We start from the raw sequence: 20457 nt of genomic DNA, 5'->3' as shown, positions 1-20457 counted from the left end.
TGACGTTCAGCTGTAGTCCTGCTTTTGTGCTTTCCTCTTTAACTTTCATCAGCATTTGTTTCAAATCATTACTGGTTTCTGCTAGTAGTGTGGTATCATCTGCATATCTTAAATTGGTGATATTTCTCCCTCCAATTCTCACACCTCCTTCATCTTGGTCCAATCCTGCTTTCCGTATATGTTCTGCGTACAGATTAAACAAATAGGGTGATAAAATACACCCCTGTCTCACACCAATGGGGAACCAATCGGTTTCTCCATATTCTGTCCTTACAGTAGCCTCTTGTCCAGAGCATAGGTTGTGCATCAGGACAAACAGATGCTGTGGCACCGCTATGTCTTTTAAAGCATTCCATAGTTTCCCATGATCTACACAGACAAAGGCTTTGCTGTAATCTATAAAGCACTGTGATTTTCTGAAATTCCTTGGTCTGTTCCATTATCCAATGTATGCTTGCAATGGTGTCTCTTCCCTTTCTAAATCCAGCTTGGATGTCTGCCATTTCTCACTCCATATATGGTAAGAGCCTTTGTTGTAGAATCCTGAGCATTACTTTGCTTGCATGAGATATTAAGGCAATAGTTTGATAATTACTGCATTCCCTGGGATCCCCTTTCTTTCGAATTGGGATATATATTGAACTCTTCCAGTTTGTGGGCCCTTGTTTAGTTTTCCATATTTCTTGACAACTTTTTGTCAATATTTGGACAGATTCAGTCTCAGTACCTTGTAGCAACTCTATTGGTATGTCATCTGGTATGGTGATTTGTTTCTTCCAAGTATTTTAAGAGCAGCTTTCACCTCGCATTCTAAAACGTCTGGTTCTTCATCATATGGTTCCTCCATGAATGAATCTGTCATCCTGGCATCTCTTTTATAGAGTTCTTCAGTGTATTGCTTCCATCTTCCTTTTATTTCATCTCGGTCAGTCAGTGTGTTCCCCTGTTGATTATTCATCATCCCTACTCTTGGTTTAAATTTCCCTTTCATTTCTCCAATCTTGGAATAGGGCTCTTTTTCTTCCCTTTTTGTTGTCCTTTTCTATTTTCCATACAATAACTATTGTAATAGTTGTCTTTGTCCCTGTGTACTAGTCGCTGTATTGTTGCATTTAGGGTTGCTTTCCTTCTCTCTTTAACCATTTTAAGAGTTTCTTCAGTCATCCATTGAGGTCTTTCTTTTTTACTAGAGGTATTGTCTTTTTGCATTCTTCCCTGATAATGTCTCTGACTTCACTCCATAGTTCTTCTGGTTCTCTGTCAACTAAGTTTAAAGCCTCAAATCTGTTTTTTATTTGATCTTTATATTCTTCTGGGATGTTATTTAAATTGTATTTTGGCATTATGATTGTTTTGTTCTTCTTCTTTAGCTTTATTCTGATTTTTGATACAACCAGTTCATGATCTATACCACAGTCTGCTCCTGGTCTTAGAATGTATGGAACTTCTCCATCTTCTGCTACCAATTATATAATCAATTTGATTTCTATATTGACCATTTGGTGATATCCACGTGTACAGTCGTCTTTTCAGTTGCTCAAAAAAGTGTTCTCAAGAAACAAATTGTTGGCTTCACAGAATTCAATAAGTCTCTCTCCTACTTCATTTTTATCTCCTAAGCCCCATTTCCCCACAATTCCTAGTTCTTCTCTGTTCCCTGCTTTTGCATTCCAGTCCCCCATGATTATCAGCACATCTTGTTTTGGTGTGTGATCAATTTCTTCCTGTACTTCTCCGTAAAATATCTCCAATTCCTCTTCTGCATTTGCCGTTGGAGCATAGACTTGGATGATGGTTATGTTAATAGGTTTCCCGTTTAATCTCATTGATATCACTCACTCAGACCTTGCGCTGTAATCCTAATAGCTTTTACTACATCACTTCTCACTATTAAAGGAAACCCATTTCTTAATTTCTCATTTCCTACAGGTCTTCAGTAGGTGCTGAAAAGACAACAGAGACAGCACCTGTCATAATATTTATGGGGAGGGAATGAAGGGTGTTGGATGAACCTCACTGAGATTTCTGCAGCAATTGCTATACTAGTGTGTGAACTAGCATTTATAAATGATTGAAAGGGAGCCTTTAACTTACAAGGGACTATCCAAGAACCAAAGCAAGAAATGAACATCCTATTCAGACAGGTTAACTTGATAACATTGAGCGCAGCTATAAAACATTTTTTTTAAAAGCTGCAACTTCTGAATGTTCAAAGGAGTTATTGTAATACAATTTCAGATGTTCTCAAATTTATACTGGTTCGATGCATTGTGTATGTTTTATTTCTTCCGTTTGGTTATATAATGCTTTAATTGTTTTATGATAGGTACTAGATTTCATTCACCTTCTCTAGCCTATGGAACTAACCACAGCTTTAGTACCATCTGCTGCTGTTCGGTGCTGTACTTTGGCTCCAATTAATTCAAGGTTTACAGTTCTTCTCAGCTGCCGTGGACTTCCAAACGGATTTATACTTCAATTAACAGCTGGTAAGCCGGGGCCAGTACCTTTTATTTTTCTCACGTTAAACAATTGGTCGTCGCCGGCCTTCCTTGACGGCTCCACAGGGAAAGTGCAGGATTCCGAAGGGACTGAAATGCAAACACGAAGGTCCTGAAAGTGCTTTGACCGTGCTCACGAAGCAACGCTCCTCCATAAATGAGATTTTTTAAATGCACATTTTTGCCTTTCTCTTGAGCCCAAATAGGAATATGCTACTTCCAAAACGAATTCAGCTAGGGGGTGCCACTTTGGGCTCATCCAAACGGAACGGGATAATCCACGTTTTCCATATCCAGTTCGTCATCTGACAGTCCTCACTTTGCCTGTTTGTTCGCTCTTTCCCAATAAACCCCCCCCCGCTTTTTTGCACCCACACACGCAGCGAGAGGACTTCTCACTTTTTCCCAGCTCCGCCCATAACACTCCCCCCATCAGCCAATTGGTCCGCAAAAAAATGACGTATGCTCCTCTCCCCCTTTGCAACAAAGCACAACAAGGCGCATGCGCTTGAACGTATGAGCGCGAAAGTTTGAATTTCCTGATGGTTTGGTAGTAGTGGCTGTAATGGAGTTCCTTGTCGCTCACCACTCTGGAGCAGCGCCGGCCGGGGGGAGGGTGTCTCCAGGTGCCCCTGACCATCCAGGGGGATTGTGGGCAGTGCAAGGGATCAGCGCTTGTAATCGCCGGGTGAATCCCCCCATAACCCCTGGGCTCATTCACCGCAGAGTTCAGCCCCAGACTGTTATGTGGCTCGGTGGCAGGAATGCTGCCACTGAGGGAAGCAAACAGCCCCCCCATGGGTGGCCGCTCTTGGCTTGGCCAGGGAATGCGGGCAAACAGCCCCACGTGCTGCTGTGTCAATCCGCTGAAGCGACCAGCACAGGCTTTGTGGTGTTCCCTTTGATAAAAGAAACATGCAAACCACTTATATGCCTATAATTCCTGTATTTTTGTTTGTTTGTATTTGCGATATTTCGCAAACCCGACTGTATGCTTTTCTACCTTTACGCATATTAAAGTTTCTGGAGATACACATGATTGCAATTCTACTTATTTCTCCAGAACAGCAAGTAATGATGTGTCATGTCTAGGAAGGTAGACCACCAGTCTCTATGGTTGTGGGCAGCTGAGACGCTCTAGCAAACCACTTATATGCCAATAATTCCTGTGAGTTTTTTGCTTGTATTTGCAATATTTCACAAAAGCCACTGTATGCTTTTCAGCTCAGCTGGGCTGCCAGAACCTGCAGGCTGTGGTTGAAATTGACAAAACTCAAAGAGAGTAGCCTTGCAGGCAGGAAAGTGAAATTGAGTAAGGGTGTGTGAGAGTCTGTAATCCAAGAGGAAAGCCTCTATTTCTCTTCCCCCCCCAAACTCTGGATGCCTGGAAGCAAAGACCAATAATACATTCAAGAAGGGCATTTGATGCGGGGGGGGGGGTGAGGGGTGGGAGGTGGAGGTTAGGCAAAGATAAACATTTTCTCCCTTGAAAAAGTTTACAAACAACCACAATTGCAGATTTCACCCTGAGCAGCTGCCCAGTTTGCAGGCTGGCTAAAAATTAACCGCTGTTGCTGCTTCTGCACAAATGCACTTTTTTGCATCTGCGCAGTAGAAGTTGCAGGGGACCCCCCCAACACCACACCATTGCTCTGATAGGTTCCTTTTTCCCAGGCTTTCCCAGGACATTTGTGCACATGCGCAACAGTGGAAATACGTGATTGGCTGAGAATGAGGGAAGGGATATGGGGAACTGCCCAAGAACCGCCCATCAAACGCCCACAGCTGTAAAGTCCGCGGTATTGCATCCGAGCGCCTGAAGGTACAGCGGATGATTCCCGGTTTAAAAAAGCAAATCGTATGATTTGTGGTATTGAATGCGCAAAAGCGCGCGGTGTCATATGGATGACCGAAAAATAATGAAAACACAAAACGATTGTGTCACACATTTTACAGTCGTCTGGATGAGCCCTTTGTCATTTGTAAGTGGCAGAAAATGCCACGTAGCGATTTATTATATATTTATTTACTCTGTTTAGCAGATGCCCCATAACAATTGTTCTCTGGGCAACGTAGAGACATAAAACAAAAAACAACACAGCTTTCCAAGAAAAATCCAGAAAATTTAATAGCTGCGGAATACAAAGAATAATTCAGCCAATGAAACTCTCTCCGCTATCGCGGGATTTAAAGACACCACAGCCCCACTAGCCAAACCTGCAGACGACTAGCTCCGTTGTGCCTCTTTCCCTAGACGCAGGGTTGGACGCAGCCTCTCCCTCGTCGTCGACCTGCCCGCTAGATGGCTCTTTCTACGATAAACACCAGTCGAGACAATCCTCCTCCTCCTCCCTCTCTCTCTCTCTCTCTCTCTCTCTCTGCCGGGGGCCGTCTGCTTGTGGCGCGCGCGCGCTTCTCCCTCTCACCTGCCCGGGCCACGTTTTGTTCCCTGGGGGTGGGACAGAGGCGCTGCTGGGCTGGGCGGCAGAGCTCACTGAGCCGACATGGCGGAGGCAGAAGAAGCAGCCGCTAAGAAGAGCAACGGGGCTCTCACTGCCCGAGCAGGTGAGTCTGCCCGTCGCTCTCTTTGCATGCAGCCGACGCCACAGCCTGCTGCGGAAGGCGCACTTAAGTGCGCTCGGGTTCCCTTTGGAAGGCGGCGGGCTCCAGAACTTCTATCTTCGTCGGGATTGAATCCGGATGTTATACGAAGGGAGGGAAGGATTCTGAAAACACCAGATGCGCTCCAGGGTGGAGGCGCGCCAGTGAGTCATAGGACTGACTGACTGACTGGGAAGGCGCCTGGGGATATTGTGGTGGACTCAGTCGACTGCCGTGACCACTGGGTCAAGCAGCCGCCTCCTGTTGAAACAGGTGTTAAAGGACACCGCACCACTATCTTCCAGTTCCTTTTTTTAAAAACAAGACCTTTCTATGCATGTGATTGCTTGGTGACCTTCACCTTCGTCAAGGATGCCTGGCTTTGACTCCGTTAGCTGGAATAAATTTCCCCAAAGAAAAGCAAGGATTTCAGTAAGGCCTTGATCATGAAAGTTTTGATGCACAAGGGAATTAATGGGTTGTGTGACAATAGCTGTGTAAGCTTGCTACCTTTTAAATCTCTCTCTCTCTCTCTCTCTCTCTCTCTCTCTGTGCCCTTGTCTCTCATCTATTGGTAGGATTCCTCTGCCTTTAGGAACAGCTGGACAGGCAGATATTCAGCAGGATGTAGCATTTTCACAGAGGTGCAGTATTGAGATAGCTGCACCTGTTGAATGCTTACATGTTGTGCAAATATTAAAAGCAGACTTGCTAGATAAAAACTGGTGATCTTATTGTTAATTCCCTTGTCATCTTCTGTTGTTTGCTGCATTGTTTCAAGGAGTTGGATTAGGTCATGGTATTTCGGTGGAATTTTATCACATGCAGATTTGTGTTAATATTTTCTGTGATTGGCTCATGGCCTTTTTTTTTTTAGTTGTCACACAATTAAGAAGAAAGAACAGAACTGTTACATCTGGTGTTTGTCAGCTTTTTGAAAATCAGAACATTACGCAGTTTGTTTATTTTGTAGGGAGAAGGTAATAAAGAGGTGGACACCAATAGCTGGAATTAGGCAGGTTATAACTCTGTTGGTAGGAACATGGCGTAAGACACCAGATGCTAAGACTAGAAGGCAAGGGATGGTTAACCCATGTTGGGTTGCAGTGCTGATGGAGACTGGCATGGCCAGCCAGCCAAGATGTCTCCCGGGCACAGCTCAGTTCCCTAGGACCTGCACTTGATAAGTTACCTCTTTCCCTTTCAGGGAGAGGAATGTGTAAAGTTGGGTCCCCACTGGAGCCACCTGCCATCCTATCATGGCTTTACAGCTATAGAGACATACTCCCATTTGTAGGCAGCTTTCTCCATCTTGACCAAGAAGGTTGGCTTCCTCCTTTTTCTCCCCCATGCTTTCCTGAAACTCAGTAGCCTTGCTTCTTAAATATTGTACCCTGCTTCTTAGAAGTTAATGTTGCCACCCCCAAACTCTGTACATTCTAACTAGCTCATTAATTACCGGAGCTCCCACCTTGAAATAATCCTGCCTATGTCTCTATTTTCCTTCTTGCTCTGTTCATCCTGGGACGGTTCACAGTTTTTTGCCATTCCCTCTTAGAGCCCATTTCTATTCAAGCTTCCCTAACCATGGGAAATAACTCTACAGTGGGATAAGTATCCTTCAGGAATGTCTTAAGCAGATTATAGGGGAACAACCAATGGGAGGTGGCTGTTGCCTTGTTGTCCTGCTTATGGGCCTCCTAGAACTATCTGGCTGGACACTGTGGGATGCAGAAGACTGGTAATATGCTGGACTAAATGGATATTTGATCCAGAAAACTGGACTTTTAAAGGCCACTTTCTGTCATCTCATTTTTAGTCTCACAAGATGTCAGGGCCGAGCCTCGGATACCATGAGACTTTAAATGATACAGGCCTGAAGACTCACATTGTGGACCCAAACCAAGTCACCCTATTTCTTCCTCCTTAGCAATCTTCCCTTTCCCACAGGATTAGCCACAAATAATAGTGGGGAGCCCTTTGCTGTTCAAACTGGCACCTTTGTGTTTACCTCTTTTGATCTGAATTGGGACTGATCTAGATTGCCATGAACATTAGGGAGTTGCATTTTATTTTTAATTTATATCTTCCAGGGTTTTATGGTTTGGTTAGCTGCACTTGGAGAGCAGAAGCTTTCAGCACGCTGATTTCTACAGAGGGTGGTTAATCTGATTTGAAAGCTTTCTGCTAAAAGGCAGGTGTACTGTATGCTTTGCAGGCAGAAAGCCTGTGCAGAAGTATATGCATGGATAACACTACTTGGTCCTAATGGAATGACTCATGGCAATAAATTTGAATATGCACCAGAAACACACTTGCTAGAGCTGTGGCATGATGTGTGTGATTAATGATTTGACATTTTAATTTGTAGTAGCTTTCAAAGCAGAAATAAGCAATTCTGGGTGCACTGTGTTCTAATTTTAAAGATGGTCAATACTACAGTTGGCTCTGGGAGTGCATGTTCTATGAGCTTCTCTGTACTTCCGTGTTTACTCTTATTCATATCATGCTGGTAACACTAAACATTGAAACAAAGCTAATCTTTGTTATGCATTGTTTCTCATATTGTCAGTCTCTTGTGTAGTATTGCATACTTCTTACATATCTGTTTTATTTACTTTATATGGCACAAAGACCAGAGATTCATGGACAATTTTCAGAGAGAAGGGTGTTAAAGATTTGTACCTAGATGTGTGCTTTTTAACACTTGAGTACTATTTCTGGATTAGGAGTTGGATGGTAAGGTGTGAAACTGGCAGGGAATTTCATGAAAATGAAGACCATGAAATAAGAAACCTCTCTGTCTTGGACTGCAGAACCGAGCTGTAATACTGAAAATAACATTCACTAATAATTTGCCCAAACCAGCCTTCCCCAACTTGGTGCCTTCCAGATGTTTTGGACTACAACTCCCATCAGCACATGTGTGCTGACTGGGGCTGTTGGGAATTATAATCCAAAACATCTGGAAAGAACCAGAGGGTAAAGGCTGGTCTAACCTGTGCATGATGATCAGTCAAATATTGAAGTCAGGTAGTTTTGCATAAACTTGGATTATACCCTGAATAGTTTGTGGTGAAACTATACTGCTGTTTGTAACTGCATGCTAAGTAGCTTCATCCACAATGCCAGCTATGGCCATATTTTGATCAGAATAGCCTGGTGACTGTAGTCTATATATTGGTAACCTTGAGGCTGGATTACTGCAATGCACTCTATTAATGCACTTTATGTGGGGCAGCCCTTGGGCCTGATCAGGCTAGTGCAGAGTGTAGCAACTTCAGCTAGTGCAGAGCGCAGCAGCTAGACTGCTGATGGGAGCAGATGGGCAACACCATGTGGCACTTCTGCCAAAACAGCTGCACTGGCTGCCCATATGCAACAGGGCCAGGTTCAAAGTTCTTGTATTACTATACAAAATCCTGAACAGCTGGGATCCAGGATACCTTAAGGACCGCCTGAATCCTTATATCTCTACCCAATCACTGAGAGCACCCAGAGAAGGGCTGTTAGTTGCACACACACACACCCCATTATAGAGGCCCGAGTGGCCTTCACTAGAAGTCAAGCATTTCGAGTCACCGGTCCCATGCTGTGGAACACTCTTCCAGCAGAGATTTGGCAGGTCTCACTATTGACTTTTATGTGTCTCTGAAAGACCCTTTCATGCCAACAGGCCTATTCAGTTTACATTTTCTTAAGACTAGTCAGTCATTGTATTGCTTTTATGGTATTTTAGGTTTTATTGTATTTATATTGTACACCCCCTTCATTTTTAACATGATTGCCAAGTATACAAATACTTTCATAAATAAATAAAAAGGATGCAAAAGGTAGAAGGGATGCAGTTGTTGGCCAGAGAGTTTTCAATCTACCTTTGTCAGACAAAGCAAAGAGTGAGAGGTCAGCAGGGTCATGAGATAGGAAAGAGTCAGATGACACTGGTGGAGAAACTAGTAGATTAGCCAAAAGGAAGCCTAGGGGGTTCAGAAAAAGTTGTGCTCAAGTTTTGTCTTGAGGAACAGGAATGGTGTTGCCCAAGGAAGGCTAGCTTGTTGCAGGCAGTGGTTTATTTAGGTTTTTAGACTGTGGACTGGCTCACCCCTCCCCAGCTCTTGAGATGGTGAGATGTATTACTGAAATAATTTCACAATGTGGTAAGCCATCCTTGCTGCATTTGGGGCCAGTCCTGCTGATTCTGCTGAGCAAGAACATGAGCATCTGCCCTGTTGGTACAACTGGTTGCAGGCATTATGCAACAACATGTCGGAAGACAGAGATGGAAGTGGGACTTGGAGACAAAGGAGACTGTGAACCAATTCATGCTTTCTTTTAAAAGCTCAAGTACAAAAGGTACCTGTCAGTTGAGTATAGTACTCATGTATTAGCACCTTGATCCTATGAGGAGTTAGATGCACCACAGCTCACTACTTTCAACAGGCGTTGCAATTGGTTGTTTGTTACTCTAAAGGTCTTTAAGTGACTTGCAACATGCTTAAAACACAAGCATAAGTAGAAATACATTATAATATAAATACATTCACACAAAACGCAGGTGGTTCATAAAAAATCCACAGAGTAATGCTCCCACAGCAGCAGCAGAAATCTTTGGCAGCAGATAACATCATTGTTGTTTATCTCACTCTGAATAGGGTTAGGCTGTTCAGTGGCTTGGTTTTCCTGCATTCAGCCTAATCTTGCTCCTTCAAAATCTCACAGAACTAATGTACTGAGTAAACCTGCTTAAAGCTATCTGGAGTCTAATTTTTTGCTATGCAAAATCTCAGAAATCTTTATTTAATTCCCCACATCCTAGAATTACTGTTTTCCAGAACTCCCTGTGAATAGCATGTTCTTCAGTTTGCTCTTTTGAGGTGTGCCTATAATATGCAAAACATCTTATATCAAGGTATAGCAGGTGGTTGCATAAATAAAAGGCTGAAACTCAAGCAAATGTCATTCAAATCACTCTCAAGTATTGATGTGTACACTATTTGATGTAAACCAGTTTCTTGCCACTACTAGATGCTTCAAAGCAGGTTCCCCCAAAGGACAATATTTGTGTGTCATGCCAGGATATGGAGTATCAGAATCCTAATAGGATGGCGGTAGAAATAGTTTGCAGACTGATTCCTTTCGGTAGGTGCTATTCACAAAGGCATGGGGTTATATTCAGTGGCATGTTTTCAGGATATCCCAGTGGTATCCTCTGCATTTTTTTTCTACAGAGGAAGTACATTTTTCTCCCTTGATGGATAGCAGCACCATGGGAAATACTGACATAGGCTTCACTATAGTAGCATCCACATAAATAAACAGTTGTGAAAATGAGGGAGAGTTCTCCTTTGATAATCTTTCTAACTGAGAACTTGCCATTGTTCTAGATCAGACTGCCCAAACTTGTTGTTCACCAGATGTTGTAGGACTACAACTCCCATAATTCCTGGCTTTTGGTCATGCTGACTGGGGCTGATGGGAGTTGCAGTCAAAAGGCTATTGTAGATAAAAGGGTATCTTAGTTTTAGTTTATGTAATTTATATGTCACCTTTCCACAGTGAGCTGTGCCTAAAGTGGCTTTACAACAAATATCCACTTATTATCAAAATACAAAACAGTGGGAGAGGTGGGAAAAACCAGTTTACAAAGCATACTAAGCCTAAATTATTTGTTTGCAATATTGAATTTATTCTATTTGAATTTAGGAGAAAATCAACAATTCAACGAATGTAGAATAAATTCAGAATTGCAAACAATCTAGACTTAACTTCCATTCTTATCTGTACTTTTGTATTAACAGACAATAAATAAATGCAGTTCCGATGGGGTGGGGAATGGGATCTTCTCACCAAGCTAAACAATTCACTGCTGGCTCTCTCATCTCTCTTCCTAAGGACACTCACTGGAGGAAAAGAAAGTCTTGTATGCTTCTAGGGCCAAGTCCTAGGCTTTGCCCCTTTACTTCCCCAAGGAGTATGTCTTCAGACTAGCTCTCCTCCTCCTTTCTGTTAATCCCCTCCAGACTTGTTCCCTGTATGTGTTCCTTAAGGGCTGCACACTTCAAAGTTACTGGCTTTACAGGCCTCAATTCAGGTTACCTGAGCTGATAGGTTCCAGCTCAAGTTCAACACACCTGCCTCTGATGTCACTGGTCCAACCAATCTGGCTGTCCTCTTCTCATCTGGGTCATAGTCAGTCCAGGCTGCTGCTCAGAGTAGGGGTCATGACATCATCTCACTTGCTCTTAAGTCTCCACCACAGAGAAAGAAATTCTAGAACTCCAAAAATGAGTGTGGTATTAGAAATCTCCTTTCAAGTCTTGCAACCTTCTCAACCTTCTCAAATGATGCATGTCTGCTAACCTCTCTGAAGGCAAGAGGATTGTGGTTTTCATTCTCAGAACAGAGAGGTAGTTGGAATTGTAGGCTAGAAGGGACATGAAAACTTTCTTGTCCAACAGTCTGCACTCTGAGGCTGGTGTGTTCATACTAGTCATCTTGCAACACATTGTATCATAGATCAGGAAAGAGTGATATACTTTAAACCACAAGCACCACTGGAATTCTGTAGATTTAGCAAAACCAAAGCCAAATAGATCTAAGTGACCCTGCCATACTACATGGTATCAAGGAGGATGAACCTCCCTCCCTCTCTCAGATCATCAGTCATTTTGATATGAAATAAATGTTTTATTTAGCATAATGTGTTTATAACATACATACAATAGACATGCAACATAACTTTGAAGGGCTCTATCATGAGGGTAGGGACTAAATGCGACCCTGCAGCTCTCTGTAAACAGCCTTTGCGACTATTGCCAGGACATATCCCACCCTACCCCTCCAGGCCACACCCCCCATTGGCCCTGTTCTGTGGCTTCTTCAAGAGTTTTGCCAGACTGGAATGTGTCCTTGCGCTGTGATAATGCCTCTTGCTTGCCTGAATGGAGAGGTGTGTGGGGATGCAGAAGTTATTGAATTCACTCCCACAAGAGGCAGTGATGGCCACCAACTTGGATGGCTTTAAAAGAAGATTAGACAAATTCATGGAGGATAAGTCTACCAATGACTATTAGCCATGATGGCTATGCTCTGCCTCCATAGTTGGAGACAGCATTCATTCTGATTACTAGTTGCTAAGAACCGCAGGAGGGGAGAGTGCTCTTGCACTCAGGTCCTGCTTGCAGGCTTCCCAGGGGCAACTGCTTGTTCACTGTGAGAACAGGATGCTGGACTAGATGGGCCACTGGCCTGATCCAGCAGGGCACTTCTTATGTTCTTATGACAGAGACCTCTTACATTTGTGTGGCAGGAATGAGTTGCACCTGTTATTTCACCCACTTTTGCCTCTGGCTTTGCCCAGCTCTGGCATGTGACTCCTCTAGAAGGTTTCCCACTAAGGAGTGTGGCCTTCAGAGCAGAGATGAGAACTTATTTCAGCCTATCACAAAGTACATATCAAAAGTGGATTCAGGGGTGAGTTTGAAGAACTGGTTTCAAGTCCTACCAAGCCATGGACTATCTCTCAGCCCTAATGGCCCATTTACAAAATTGGATAAATATTCATTTACATCACTGGGTTCTTCTGATGGTAAATGTGATAAAGAACTAGCAGTTTGCTATATAATACTATAAGACTGGGGAATAAAAGTTGTATAAGATATGTAAGGTGGTAACTTGAAAGAAGTCCAGTTGAATTCAGTAATATTTATTTCAAAGACAAAATGGATAGGGTTGCATACTTAATAAAATAATAATAATGAACATTTTTGGTTGGGCTGATTTAAATGGGGAGAGTTAAATGCATGCTTGCACTGAAATCAGTATAACTTAAATAAAACTGCTTCACTTTGGTTGGATTGGGCCCTGAAATATTTAGCCTTTTGGAGTTTGGGCCCATAGCATATATGTTGTATATCAAAATGTTATGCAGGTACAGGAAAAAAACATGATTTATGTTATTTGCTGGAATATATTAATAAAAGCTGCATTTTAACTTGGCTAGAGTATCAAAGTTCACCCAGTCTTGAAGACGTGGAAAGCAAGAATGTTCAGTTAGTTTTGTAAGTCTATTTTCCTTACAAGTTTAAAATTATATTCCTTGTCTGACTGTATTAGAACACAGTATTATAGAATCATAGAATAGTAGAGTTGGAAGGGGACTATAAGGCCATCAAGTCCAACCCCCTGCTCAATGCAGGAATCCAAACCAAGCATTCCCCACAGATGGCTGTCCAGTTGCCTCTTGAATGCCTCCAGTGTTGGAGAGCCCACTATCTCTCTAGGTAATTGGTTCCATTGTCGTATGGCTCTAACAGTTAGGAAGTTTTTCCTGATGTCCAGTCGAAATCTGGCTTCCTGCAACTTGAGCCCATTATTCTGTGTCCTGCACTCTGGGATGATTGAGAAGAGATCCCAGCCCTCCTCTGTGTGACAACCTTTCATGTATTTGAAGAATGCTATCATATCTCCCCTCAGTCTTCTCTTCTCCAGGCTGAACATGCCCAGTTCTTTCAGTATTCCAAATGCAGCCGCACCATAGATACAACGGCATTATGATACCGGCTGTTTTATTTTCAATACCTTTCCTAATTATCCCTAGCATGGAGTTTGCCTTTTCACAGCTGCCGCACACTGGGTCGACATTTTCATCGTTGTCCACTACAACCCCAAGGTCTCTCTCCTGGTCGGTCACCGCCAGTTCAGACCCCATGAGCGTATATGTGAAATTAAGATTTTTTGCTTCAATACGCAAAATTTTAAACTTGTATATATTGAATTGCATTTGCCATTTTCCCGCCCATTCACTCAGTTTGAAGAGGTCTTTTTGGAGCTCTTCACAATCCCTTTTTGTTTTAACAACCCTGAACAATTTAGTATCGTCAGCAAACTTGGCCACTTCACTGCTCACTCCTAATTCTAGGTCATTAATGAACAAGTTGAAAAGTACAGGTCCCAATACCGATCCTTGAGGGACTCCACTTTCTACAGTCCTCCATTGGGAGAACTGTCCATTTATTCCTACTCTCTGCTTTCTGCTTCTTAACCAATTCCTTATCCACAAGAGGACCTCTCCTCTTATTCCATGACTGCTAAGCTTCCTCAGAAGTCTTTGGTGGGGTACCTTGTCAAAAGCTTTTTGAAAGTCTAAGTACACTATGTCCACTGGATCACCTCTATCTATATGCTTGTTGACACTGTCAAAGAATTCTAATAGGTTACTGAGACAGGACTTTCCCTTGCAGAAGCCATGCTGGCTTTGCTTCAGAAAGGCTTGTTCTTCTATGTGCTTAGTTAATCTAGCTTTAATCATACTTTCTACCAGTTTTCCAGGGACAGAAGTTAAGCTAACTGGCCTAAACTAGAAAATTATATTTCTCTCATTATTCATCCTAGAAATCTGTGTCAAATTTATTTTTATTAATTAATTTCAAAGCCTTTTTATTGGTCAATGTCGTATGATGGTGAAGACAGCCTTTTGTGTTTCAAACTGGAGGTTATGTTCTATTTCTATTTTGGATGCATTAACAATTGAATCTGAAACTGCAGTTTGATGTAAAATCAGACTGATTACAATATGTTGCTACTTAAGCAATTTACTCTAGCTGTTGGAAAAACAAACTTGGCCTACTCAAGATGCATGTTTTCAGCCTGCTATGCTTAAACTACTCCATTTAAGGAAAGGTGGGTATGGTCAATTAAAAACAGAGAGCACACCTAGAATTTTGCTAGAACACTGTTTTATCATGTGCAAACTGAGACGCTTCTCATGTGCATTGGAAACTATTCTGCATTGGAAACTATTCTGCAGAATAGTCAGTGCCATTATTCCACAATTGTTCTTGGAGGTTTTTCTTAGTGTTGCAAAGTGTTGCTGTAGTTCACATATTCACAGAAACAGAAGCAAAATAAAATGATTTACTCTAGGAAACTTCACTAAAATTGCAAAGGAAATCAAACATATTTAAAGAAACTACCTGAACTTTTTCAACTGTTTTAATATTGTTGCTTCCCCCCTGCTAAAACAAGATCAGCACAGCACATGTCTTGCTTCTGTTATTTGGGCTGAATGCAGGTGTTGCCACCACTCACCATATGCCCAGAGGCACATTACCAAATTCTTCCAAGCTACACAGGAAGTGGATTGGATTGTGAAAGACCAACCCAAATTGTTTTTACAAATTTGTAGGGCAGTACAATATCTCAGAGAGGAAGTCAGGTGTCCCGCTCCCCTGGTGCATTCATTATAGCTGTCCAATTTCCTTGCTTTTTAAAGTTTGATAGAAATATCTTTTGGCTGTAGGTACGTTCTTAAACCACCAGGTTTTTTGCCTATTAGTGAATTTCTCTGCTTTTTCATAGAATAGTAGAGTTGGAAGGGGCCTATAAGGCCATCAAGTTTTTTAATCCTGGAGGTAAGAAATGGGATCCTGTGCAAGTTTGCTGAGAATTGATTGATCATTTATTTATTTATTTATTATTTTATTTATACCCTGCCCTTCCTTCCAGCAGGAGCCCAGGGTGGCAAACAGAAACACTTAAAACACTTTAAAACATCATAAAAAGACCTTAAAATACATTAAAACAAAACAATGTTAAAAACATTTTAAAAAAACTTTAAAACATCTTTTAAAAAAGGGTTACAGATATTAAAAGACATATTAAAAGCAATTCTAACACAGACACAGACTGGGATAGGTCTCAAAAGACTTGTTGGAAGAGGAAAGTTTGCATGCCTATTGAGTTCAGTGGGATTTACTCCCATGCAATCACGCTTAGGACAGGTAAAACTGACCATGTGGTGGGAGGAGGAGAAGAGGGAGGGAGGAATGGAGGAGAGGAGGAGGAAGGGAGAGGAGAGGGTAAGGAGGGAAAAGGCAGGTCTGATCATTTGCATGCTTATTGAGCTCAATGGCATTTACTTCTGTGCAATCATGGTTAGGATAGGTAAAACTGACCATGGGGGAGGGGGAAAAGAGAAGAGAGGGAAGGAGGAAGGGAGGGGAGTGGAAGAAAGGGGAGGGGGAAGAAGGGGATTGGAAGGGGAGGGGGAAGAAGGGGAGACAAGGTGCAAAAAGGCAGTAATGGGAGGGAGGAGGAAGGGAAGGCAGGTTTGATCATTTGCATGCTTATTGAGTTCAATGGGATTTACTCCTGTGCAATCATGCTTAAGATAGGTGAAACTAACTATGGGGGAGGAGGAGGGGGAGAGAGTCGCAAAGGAAGGGGGAGGGAAGGGGGAAGAGGAAGGAGATAGGAGGGAGGAGAAGGGCAGGAAGTGGAGGTTGAGGGGAGGGGAGGAGATTGGGTGGGTGGGCACTGGGCAGAGGGGAAGCCTCTTTCCAAAAGAAAAACATTGTGAATAGTATCATTGTTTTTCAGGGTTTCCCCCACCTTTTTATTCTACAGCAGGCACATGTAGCCTCCCACCCAAATTTAAACTAAAGCTGTCCCTGGCCACACTAGACCTTTATTTCACTTAAGACAGTCATGGCTTCTCCCAAAGAATCCTAGGAAGTGTAGCTTGTGGAGGGTGCTGAGAGTTGCTAGGAGACACCCTGTTCCCCTCACAGAGCTTCCATCAGAGTGGCTGACTGTTAAACCACTCTGGCCATTGGAGCTCTGTCAGAGGAATAGGAATCTCCTTCCAGCACTCTTCACAAACTACACTTCCCAGGATTCTTTGGGGGAAGCCATGACAGTTTAAGTAGAATAAATCTAGTGTGGGTGTGGCCTCTGATTAGGCAAGCCAAGCAGCTGTGAGTCTGGCTTTTAGAACACTGACAGTTGGTTCTTACTGAGCATGCTTGGGCTTATCATTGACTCTAATGCTAAATTTCTTAAATTAATTAAAAATTGGCCAAGCATTTTTTAAACTTTTAAACTGCGGAGGATGAAGGTCAGAGTATGGGGCAATGTCAGTAATAGTATTACATGTACTCTGTGAACATGGCTGATTTTTAATTAATTTCAACAAATTACACGAACACTGACAAAATAGTCCAACAGGGGTCTGGATTCCCCCCCCCATATGTTCTCTGGATTCTTTCTGAGCGTTTTGTGTATCACCATGAAAATTTAGAGGGTTGTAAAGCAAGCGTTTCTGAGTTCAGGACTATAACTTTTGTAAGGTTTTGTTTTGCAATGAACTTATGGGAAGCATCAGAATGGCATGGGGGATATTTTCAATTTTACATTGTGGGATGCAAAAAATCCATGCTGGCTGTATAATAAGAAAGGATGTTGCTTACATTGTTACTGCATAGAACATTAATGACTGAAGATGCGTATGGTAACCTGTCTTAACTCTGCAGTCACTGACCTGAGTAGTGTAGCAAATTAGATAAGGTATCAAATATAGAAAACATGATCACACTTGTTTACTTCAGTATTATACTTGCTTGGCTCTAGGTTTAGCCAGCTTCTCTGTGTATTTAGGTGACTGAATTCAGTTAGATACTGACAGAACCACAAGATGGCACTGTTCACATTTGAATCAGGACATGCTGTTAAACAGTAGCACTGTTTCTGTTCTGTAAGTACTGTAGTATGCTGATCTTGCTGCTCTATGAACATGACGGAAATGTCTCTGGTAAAACATACTCTCTTGCGAACACATGTTTTGAGCAACCAAGAAGACGACTGTACATGTGGACATCACCAAATGGTCAATATAGGAATCAAATTGATTATATAATTGGAAGCAGAAGATAGAGAAGTTCCATACTTTCTACGAAAACAAGACCAGGAGCAGACTGCGATACAGATCATGAACTGGTAATATCGACAATCAGAATAAAGCTAAAGAAAAACAAAAAAAATCATAATGCCAATTTAAATAACATCCCAGAAGAATATAAAGATCAAATAAGGAGCAGATTTGAGGCTTTAAACTTAGTTGACAGAGAACCAGAAGAACTATGGAGTGAAGTCAGAGACATTATCAGGGAAGAATGCAAAAAGACAATACCTCTAGTAAAAAAGAAAGAAAGACCTCAATGGATGACTGAAGAAACTCTTAAAATGGTTAAAGAAAGAAGGAAAGCAAAAGCAAAAGGAGATAGACACACGATCAGAACCCTAAATGCAACAATACAGCGACTAGTACATAGGGACAAAGACGATTATTACAATAGTTATTGTCTAGAAATAGAAGAGGACAACAAAAAGGGAAGAACAAGAGGCCTATTCCAAAAGATTAGAGAAATGAAGGGGAAATTTAAACCAAGAGTAGGGATGTTGAATAATCAACAGGGGAACACACTGACCAACCAAGATGAAATAAAAGGAAGAGGGAAGCAATATACTGAAGAACTCTATAAAAGAGATGCAGAGATGATAGATTCATTCATGGAGGAACCGTATGATGAAGAACCAGAAATTTTAGAATGTGAGTGAAAGCTGCTCTTAAAATACTTGGACGAAACAAATCACCATACCAGATGGCATACCAATAGAGTTGCTACACGGTACTGAGACTGAATCTGTCCAAATTTTGACAAACATTTGTCAAGAAATATGGAAAACTAAACAATGGCCCACAGACTGGAAACGTTCAATATACATCCCAAATCCAAGAAAAGAGGATCCCAGAGAATGCAGTAATTATCGAACTATTGCCTTAATATTCCATGCAAGTAATGCTCAAGATTCTACAACAAAAGCTCTTTCCATATATAGAATGAGAAATGCCAGATGTCCAAGCTGAATTTAGAAAGGGAAGAGGCACCAGAGATCATAACACAAACATACATTGGATAATGGAACGGACCGGGGAATTTGAGAAGAAAATCACCCCGTGCTTTATAGATTACAGCAAAGCCTTTGACTGTGTAGATCATGGAAAACTATGGAATGCTTTAAAAGAAATGGGGGTGCCACAGCATCTGATTGTCCTGAAGCTCAACCTATACTCTGGACAAGAGGCTAGTGTAAGGACAGAATATGGAGAAACCGATTGGTTCCCCATCGGAAAGGGTGTGAGACTGGGGTGTATTTTATCACCCTACTTGTTTAATCTATATTGTCAGGCCCAGGATGTGGCTCAGGAACCAGACCAGTGGCTGTAGTTAATTCGTGTTTTATTAGGGTAATGTCCAAACAAAGACTGCGTTTTCTCATGAAGCAATACAGGGATACAGGTCCTGCGGCATTGGGAGAAAGTTGACAGAGCAAGGGACTTCTTCCCGCCTGTTCTTTAAGAAGGGGCCAAACGGGCGCGCAATCTTTCGCTCCTCCTTAACTGCCCCTCAGGTACTGCCCGCCTTCCCCCCCTTCTCTCCTGTCTTTTCAGCTGTCTGCGTGTGCGCGGTGAGGGGGGAAGCATCACCCCCTCCTCTTCTGAAGTTTCCGATTCCAGGATGGGGGATAGGGGAGGGGCTGATGGTAAACTGCCTCCCCGCTTTTCGGCTGTGAGCAGCCCTCCCTCTTCCCCCTCTTGCTCTGAGCCTGAAAGAGGGGGAGGTGTGAGAATGTCCAGGGAGGGCTCAGGCTCCCCGTCGCTAAGCGACCTTATCACTGGCAGTTCCTCTGTTTCGTCTTCGCTCCAAAGGGGGGAAGTTCCTCTCCCTTCCCTCTGCCATCCATCCGAATACTCTTCTCCCAACTCTCCGGGATCCAGCTCCCCGGGATTGGGACCCCAGCTCTGCCTTCCGACATATATGCAGAACATATCATACGGAAAGCAGGATTGGACCAAGATGAAAGATGTGTGAAAATTTGGAGGGAGAAATATCAATAATTTAAGATGTGCAGATGATACGATACTACTAGCAGAAACCAGTAATGATTTGAAATGAATGCTGATAAAAGTTCAAGAGGAAAGCGCAAAAGCAGGCCTACAGCTGAATGTCAAGAAGACTAAAGTAATGACAACAGAAGATTTATGTAACTTTAAAGTGGACAATGAGGACATTGAACTTGTCAAGGATTATCAATACCTTGGCACAGTCATTAACCAAAATGGAGACAACAGTCAAGAAATCAAAAGAAGGCTAGGACTAGGGAGGGCAGCTGTGAGAGAACTAAAAAAGGTCCTCAAATGCAAGGATGTATCACTGAACACTAAAGTCAGGATCATTCGGACCATGGTATCCCCAATGTCTATGTATGGATGTGAAAGTTGGACAGTGAAAAAAGCGGATCAGAGAAAAATCAACTCATTTGAAATGTGGTGTTGGAGGAGAGCTTTGCGGATACCATGGACTGCAAAAAAGACAAATAATTGGGTGTTAGAACAAATTAAACCAGAACTATCACTAGAAGCTAAACTTTGGACACATAATGAGAAGACATGATTCACTAGAAAAGACAATAATGCTGGGAAAAACAGAAGGGAATAGAAAAAGAGGAAGGCCAA

The 20457-nt window shown here is 42.4% G+C and overlaps 1 protein-coding gene across 1 annotated transcript in view; it reads left to right on the top strand.

Moving 5' to 3' along the window:
• Nucleotides 1-4738: 4738 nt before the first annotated feature.
• The window catches only part of MAP7 (microtubule associated protein 7), a 187265-nt gene continuing 171546 nt past the window's right edge, over nucleotides 4739-20457 (top strand). Inside the window, exon 1 of the mRNA XM_061623949.1 lies at nucleotides 4739-5066. Within this exon, the coding sequence (XP_061479933.1) occupies nucleotides 5006-5066 (61 nt within the window). The 5' untranslated portion in view covers nucleotides 4739-5005. The remainder of the gene's footprint in view (nucleotides 5067-20457) is intronic.

This window comes from Rhineura floridana, chromosome 4 (assembly GCF_030035675.1).
Source record: "Rhineura floridana isolate rRhiFlo1 chromosome 4, rRhiFlo1.hap2, whole genome shotgun sequence".
In the NCBI taxonomy this organism is placed as follows: domain Eukaryota; kingdom Metazoa; phylum Chordata; class Lepidosauria; order Squamata; family Rhineuridae; genus Rhineura; species Rhineura floridana.
The sequence above is the reverse complement of the archived record's forward strand: the minus strand, read 5'-3'. Positions and strand labels throughout refer to the sequence as shown.